The sequence below is a fragment of the Sceloporus occidentalis genome, unplaced genomic scaffold (assembly GCF_023333645.1).
Source record: "Sceloporus occidentalis isolate IW3139 unplaced genomic scaffold, rSceOcc1.0.p SCAF_55, whole genome shotgun sequence".
Lineage (NCBI taxonomy): Eukaryota > Metazoa > Chordata > Lepidosauria > Squamata > Phrynosomatidae > Sceloporus > Sceloporus occidentalis.
In genome coordinates, this window is record NW_028317035.1 from 1,892,628 (window position 1) to 1,900,383 (window position 7,756).

The 7,756-nt window shown below is 40.0% G+C and overlaps 1 protein-coding gene across 1 annotated transcript; it reads left to right on the top strand.

Moving 5' to 3' along the window:
- Nucleotides 1–4,453: 4,453 nt before the first annotated feature.
- LOC149287899 (leucine-rich repeat neuronal protein 2-like) lies at nucleotides 4,454–6,529 on the top strand. The gene has a single exon (XM_089492269.1). The coding sequence runs from the start codon at nucleotides 4,454–4,456 to the stop codon at nucleotides 6,527–6,529; it is 2,076 nt and encodes a 691-aa protein (XP_089348395.1).
- The last annotated feature ends 1,227 nt before the right edge of the window (nucleotides 6,530–7,756 follow it).

The following is a 7,756-nucleotide window of genomic DNA, read 5'->3' on the forward strand; positions in this document are numbered from 1 at the left end:
GCAGGAAGACCTTGACAGCCTCTGTATAATGCATAGTTAAATCTGGGAACCTTCCTAGGGTTGCCTGCCCAGAGCTCCCCATTTTGTGGGCTTGTGATTGTGATGAGGGGGACATCAAGGTAACTGTGAACAGGGGGTATGGCTAGTCCCAGTTGGATTTGAGTGAACAGAAATGGTGCTTGTCTTAGAGACTCCTGGTGACGCTTAGTGAGTTCCCAGGTATGGCTGTGGGATATATACATAATAGGAGAGTACATAACCTAAAAAGAATAAAAGGCATACACATTCAGATTGCCGCTAGAATAATAATGACCAATAAGTACACAAAACAAAGCAAGAATGTTGCTTACCAAGGAGTTGAATCAGTGGGACTTTTCAACCCAAAAGAAACTCTCAAGCAATTTAAAGCCTTCATGGCTATAAGGTATGCCAGTAAGTGAACATATATATATACTTATAATAGTGAATACTTGAAGAGGACCTTGTCATCATACCTGGAAACTCTGGAGCCATCCCCTTGACGGATGTGGGTGGGCAGTCCCACTGACGTCAGTTGGTTAGAAATAACTATTTTATATTCTTGGAAATTGCACTTCAGGTTAACATTCTTAAAATGTGGGCAAATTGGAATACCGACAGCTGGCCTAACATATAGGCAACCTAGGCTACTACCATGGCACTAAGCAGGTAAACTGTGCTTTCATTAGGTTCTTACCTTTGTTACCAAGTGAGTGAATGCAGGACAGGCTGGTTAGACCTCTGGTCTAACTGGCAGGAGATGTGTTCCGCTGAACACATCCCACCACACATCAAATAGGTGGAGGGTGGGCAAAGGGACAAATACATGTGGGTGGATTCTGCAGAATCCTTCAATGTATTTTCCTGACACAGCGAGTGACTCCATATTAGTGAGACAAGGTTTAGGCTAACGCCAACAAACTTGCCGCTAGCGGATCACCCTAGGAACGTAAGCTGCTCATAGAATACTTTTGAAAACTAGATAAACAGGAATTTGACCTCACACAAATCATCTTATCTTTTAACCACATTTTTAAAAACAATAACAAGTTTCCATTCATTTATAAGTTATACATGTACCTCTGACAAAGCCGTCAGACGAAACAGATTAGGTTATCTGCAATCACTATGTACAAACCTGAACTGATGTTCAGTAATAAATAGTAAGTTTGAACTTATACATTGTATAGAAGTCCTAACTGTTTTTGGCACTACCATCTACTATAAATTTCATTGCATTCTTCTGTTCTGGAGCATTTGTGAACTGCTCCAATGAGGTGCTTAAGCAGCTTAAATAGACAAATAGACAAAAATTTTTTGGGGGGGTCTTATCTTTCTATGCTTTATACTTATTTCTGGTCTACACAAATTTCTATTAAACTGAATCTAAATTATTGCGCATGTCAAGCTCCAGTCTTATTGGTCATGATAATTACTTTAGACATGCCTTTGTATTTCTGTACACTCAAGAAACTACTGCAAAAAGCACATTCATAGCATATTCATGGTTCATATTGTAATTAGTATACAAATTGTATTTTCTGCTCTCAGACTAAATTTCTTGGCAGTGCCAAAAAATTGCTTTTTATGACTCAAGCAAAATAATGTTCTGTCATAGAACATAATCTAGAACTCTTTTTATATCTCACAAAGGTCCAATCACTCAACACTTATCTTTCTGGGAAACTAAAACAATATCTCTAGGCAAACTCAACATGTCTTACTTACTGGTCTGTATCTATGGTAACAGCCAGCAAAGAGCTCTTTTGGAAAGAAAGAGCCATAGAAGAAAAGACTGTGGACAGAAAATATAAGAAAAGGCTGTGAAAATTAAGTATGGAGGCAGAGCAGGAAAAACAAAGCAACACTAGTGTGGAGGAAGCAAGAGTGAGGCAAAAATGTGATGTCATAAAAAATTTGCCTATGTAATGTGTTGTTATTTTCTATGTATTAAGCCTATTTACTCTATTTGATGTATATACTGTTGTGGAAATTAAACATTGTAATCTCCACCAGACTTCTTTGAATGTATAAAAGTTTATTCCGGATACAAGCAGCTGCAGGGAGACCTGCAGAAAAGCAGGCAGGTCTGACAGCTTTACAATTTCACACAATATATATACATTGATCACAAAAGAAAATTGTACACTCCTACTAAAGGTTGGCACAATTAAAATAACTCTGCTTTTTACTACTGTACAAAAGGCAAAAGGCTTATCCTACATAACATTAATATGTATGACATGGGTTGGTTTTCAGTAATATTAAGCAGACATCCTTTGCCCTGAAGTTGACCCCTAGTCTACACTTATGGTCCAGTTTCTCGCCAACTAATTCAGCTGTATAATTTGACCTATACCCTCTACCATATATATAAAATGATCTTCTACAGAAGAATACTACCTCCCAGAGCATCATAAGTTTATCACCACAATCCAGAAAACATGTAACCTCTTATTACCCATACTCTCCACATCCTAAGATTCCACAGTACCCATGTGCTGTAATTGTAAGATATTTAGAGGCATTCCCTGTCTAGCACAGCACTTTCAGTTCACTTTTTGTCTCTGGGTAGCTCAATGGGTTGTTTTTTTTAGAGATTTTGACCCATTGATAGGGATGGGTGCCAATAGGGCCAAAACAAAGCAAAGTATAGAAATGCTGGATTTGATATTAGAAGCAGGGCTGTCTTTAATTCTTATTGGTCCCTGAGTAAGCATTTGCTTCAACCCCCCCCCCCACACACACACACACTCTCTACCATGTAATCTTGCTCTCCTCCTTAACAGAAAAAAACGCACACAATAAAACTTACGTGCAACACTGACTCTGTGTTCAGGTGCTGTTTACATGTGTTGTTTATTTGATCTATACCTGAACTTCAGGGAGGAAGGCAAAGGGGGTTAGAAGGAGGGAAGACTGCACTGACTCTCACAGTCTTTCCCTAATTTGCAGTCAGTGTGGCAAATATTTTTTTTTTTGGTGTAGTGGTGGAAGTGATTGCATGCTAGTGAGCGTGGAGGGGGACCCATGGAATTTCTTGCCTAGGGTCCAATTTTTTTTCAGTATTTAAGAAAAAAAAATTGTTACAAAGATTGCTATTTGTTACAAGGTTAGCTATTTTTTTCCCCATATTTAATATATTATATATATATATATATATATATATATATAAATAAATATTTAGAAAATTTTGAAACAATTATAAATTAGGCAGCTACAGCCTAGTAGCCCTACTAGTAGTAGTACAAGCAAACTGTGCATCTTAGCAAAATTAAAACACTTAATATACTTTGCTCATTTGCCTGAAGATTCTTATTCCTTTCAGTCAGCTAATGCAATTTTTTTTGTTATTTAGTGTTAAGTAGAGAAAAGGGGGTTGTGTGTTCACAATCAAATGGTGCATCTTAGCAAAATTTAAACACTTGATACCTGTCATATAGGGTATATAAGGTATATGTGGGGAGGGCAGAGTGGCATATCTCGGAGGCATGTGGCAAGTCTGGAGGCAGTGTGGCATATCTGGAGGTATGTGGCATATTTGGGGGTATGTAGTTTATCTTGGGAGGGGGCGGAGTGGCAAGCGTGGGCTCAAATGTGCATAACTGGGGGGCAGGTTGGGAAATAAAAAAAGAAATGCATTTTTATCAAAGTTTTTTTATTCTGCCATTTGTTTTTAACATCCTGTTTGTTTATTAAATTTTTTTAAATAAATGAAAAATGTACATTTCTTTTTTTTCCGATTAATCGAAAAAATAATCGGCCAACTAATCGATTATGAAAAAAATTGTTAGTTGCAGCCCTATTTCTAACAGAATACAGTGACACTGGTCTTTTGAGGCTGCCAGTGCTCTAAACTGCTGAAACACCCTAAACTAATTTTTGAAATTCAACTCTTTAATCTGTTTTAGCAAGCCAAGCATGTTTGGTACTCACAGTCATCCTTAAAGTACAAGAATGTCATTATGTGATTGTTATGGCATTTTAGAAGTTTGTATACTTATGAGTTTCTAGATTGTAAGCTCGTTTGAGCAGGGCCCTCCTCACCTGTTGTCTCTGTAAATCAAACTGTTATGTTACATACTACTTGTTATGTCCTATCTACCCATTGTACAGTGCTACGGAATTTGATGGCGCTATATAAACAATAAATAATAATAAATGTGGTATAGTTACACAGATAACCTGTATTCTAACTACAACCATTTTATATTCACAGAAGCCATCAACACATTGGATGGTGAATGATGTCATCACTTTCAAAGAGAGGAAAAGCCCTTTGGCTTAAAGTTCATTATGACAGAAGACATGTGCTAACTCAAACAGCAGCTGACTGAGTCTACAGGATATACATCAACCTGCCCTTTTTGCTGTATCATCTTTGCACATCAACCCATATTAAGGGGGTAGCATAGACTCATTTTGCAGCTCCATAATGGGACTTCTTGGTTTGGAGTTAGTCCTTCTATGGCATCTTTTTGCATCCTCAGCTCTAGCAGGCATCCCAGCTGTTCCCTGGAGGGTGGCATGCCCATCACAGTGTGTCTGTCAGATCCGCCCCTGGTACACCCCAAGATCAGCTTATAGAGAAGCTAACACTGTGGACTGCAATGACTTGTTTGTTTCAAAAGTTCCCAGAGGGCTTCCAGCAGGAACTCACACCCTTCTTCTACAAAGCAACAATATTGCACACCTGGAACAGCAAGATCTGAGTTACCTAGAAAACCTGACAGAACTTGACCTGTCTCAAAACAGTTTTTGCAGTGTCCATGACTTCAATGCTAGATACCTTCCCAGTCTTGTCAGTCTACATCTGGAGGAGAACCAGTTGACCCAATTACCCGACCATAGCTTTTCTGGGCTGAAAAGTCTAGAAGAGTTGTATCTTAACCACAACCAACTTTCTATTATATCCCCCAAAGCCTTTTATGGCCTACAACGTTTGCTTCGCTTGCACCTCAACTCTAACTTACTGAGAAGCCTGGATAATCGCTGGTTTAGGGAGTTGCCAGCACTAGAAGTATTAATGGTTGGTGGCAACAAAGTGAGCTCCATTCCAGATATGAATTTTCAGCCACTCTCAAACCTCAGGAGTCTTGTTTTGGCTGGTATGGGACTGAAGGAAATATCTGACTATTCTCTGGAGGGCCTGGTGAACCTAGAAAGTCTCTCTTTTTATGATAACAAATTTGTCAAAGTGCCCAAGAGAGCCCTGCAGAGAGTACCTGGACTAAAGTTCTTGGACCTTAACAAGAACCCTTTAAGTAGAATTCAACAAAAGGATTTTGCTGACATGGCTCAGCTAAAAGAGCTTGGGTTAAACAGCATGGAAGAGTTGGTATCTATAGACGAGCTAGCACTTATCAACTTGCCAGAGCTTACCAAGTTAGAAGTCACAAATAACCCTAAACTTTCTTTCATCCATCCAAGAGCTTTTCAAAGGTTGCCTCGAATGGAAACACTGATGCTCAACAATAATGCTCTAAGCTCTCTGCACAGGGAGACCGTGGAATCATTACCTAATTTGCAAGAAATTGCCATGCATGGCAACCCACTGAGATGTGATTGTGTAATCCGTTGGGTCAATACGACTGCTCCTCATGTACGCTTTATGGAACCTCAATCTACACTGTGTGTGGAACCTCCTGAATTAAGGCGCACACAGCTAAGACTGGTCCCTTTCCGGGAGATGAGCGATCACTGCTTGCCACTTATTCCTGTATCAACCTTTGCACCTAGAATACGGGCAACTAGTGGACAGAGTATCACATTACACTGTCGAGCACTTGCAGAACCAGAGCCCCAGATTTTCTGGGTCACACCTTCAGGGGAGCGCCTTGGAGTGTCAGCAGAGTGTGGTGGCTACAGGGTGCAACAGGAAGGGACACTGGAAATCCAAGGGGTATCATCAGCTCATGCTGGACTTTATACTTGTGTAGCACAGAATCTTGTGGGAGCTGATTATAAGAGTGTCCACTTGATGGTTAACCAACTATACCCTGCCAGAGATGGTCCTGTCCAGCTACGAGTTGGTGAAATAGGAGAGCGTCACCTATTGCTTTCTTGGAATCCACCTCTTAACACATTAGGATGCAGCTTAAGATGGAGCTGCTTGACACCTGGTGCCAGTGTGGAACGTGCAAGGCTGCCTGTGGGACTGCACTCTTACAATGTTACAAGACTCCTACCAGGGGAAGAATGCAGAGTATGTCTGCGGGTATCAGTTCTGGGAGGCCAAGTAAGAACGGCTTGTGCCAGTGCCAGGACTAGAGAGACTGCAACAAGCTTCAGACACAGAGGACAAAAAGCACTGACAGCGCTGGTGTTCTGCTTTCTTCTTACTATGATTGGGTTACTTGCACGCTATCGCCCTGGAGGCAGATCTGACTCCCTCTCCCCATGGCCACTTTCTGGAAGGGTTATTTACCCACCAGTTATACATCAGTGGGACCAGAACAAAAAGGAAGAATGTCTGTTAAGCATTAATGCCCCAGCCACCAGCCTGTGCTAATAAACTCGCAACTGTGTTCCCCTAAGGACTCTCTTCTAAATAAAAGGAGAGAACAAGAGGTTAAGTTGGAGCAAGTAGTGCCTTTGCAGGGACTAATGGCAGAAAGCCTTAAAATTCACATGCAGAGGCAAAAAAGCAAAGAAGCTATGTGGGCACAAAGACTTGTACTGATGCCAGGAGACCCATAAATACAGGATAACTTACATAACGGAAAACCTGCATAACTACATGTATGCACACACGCACACAGCTACTTTGTTGGAGATTTGTTTTGCAGGTTTGTTTTTGCAACCAAAACATTACACAAACCTGTATAAAGGCTTTGTTCACACACAATCATATACAAATGTGTACACAAAGACACCATGGATTAGATGGTGATCCATGATATTTAACATGTCAACACATGATGACACACAGCGCTACAGGTGTACTGTGATGTATGCGTTACACAAATACTGTGATGTTTTGATGTAGGATTAAACTTCACTACCCACTTTTCCAGGATTTGACTACTCTGCATACCAGATATGAAAAATGTGTCTCATGCAGGACCTTCTGTTCTAAAAAGACAAACAGGGAAAAGCGAACTACTACCAAATGGAATCCATCCTTAAATGACCAACTTTGCAGGAAGGAGGCAAAGTTAGTCCATCTTTTCAGCCAATAAATATGAAATAAGACTTAACAGATCTCTGCCTTCCCAAGCAACATGTAAAATTGTGATTGTTAAAATAAAGCTGTGAGCAGCATTCTTGGGGACTGGTTTTGTCTAAGGCGACAATATGGCCTTTTTTGGCGTTTGTTTTTTTTACAATTTTTTTGTTTGTTTGTGTATTCACCACAAGCTGGAGTGGAGAAAGGGTAAACAGCTATACATGTTGGCATAATCCCCACCTCATGATACAACAGAAATTGATACATTAAGATACAGGAGTGAAGGCACTGCATACATTTGAACACATAGAAAAACACAAGGTGTATATTCTAGCTTTGATAGAGAAGCAGTTATATCTCTAAAAAGTGTGTCCTTGCACAACTATTAACTGCATTTTAGTTTTTAGAAAACTTTTTTTACGCACTGTATAGCACAGTATCATGATATGTGATACCTGCAATTCACATTCCATTTCAAAGTTAGAACATTTCCATCAAGGTGAGATTAAGACACTTTGGGCCATGGAACAATTATACAGGAAGAACCCCTTCTCTGGATTTCCTGCCTTT

Excerpts from the sequence above, each read along its gene's own strand:
- LOC149287899 (XM_089492269.1), top strand. The coding sequence starts at position 4,454 with ATGGGACTTCTTGGTTTGGAGTTAGTCCTTCTATGGCATCTTTTTGCA.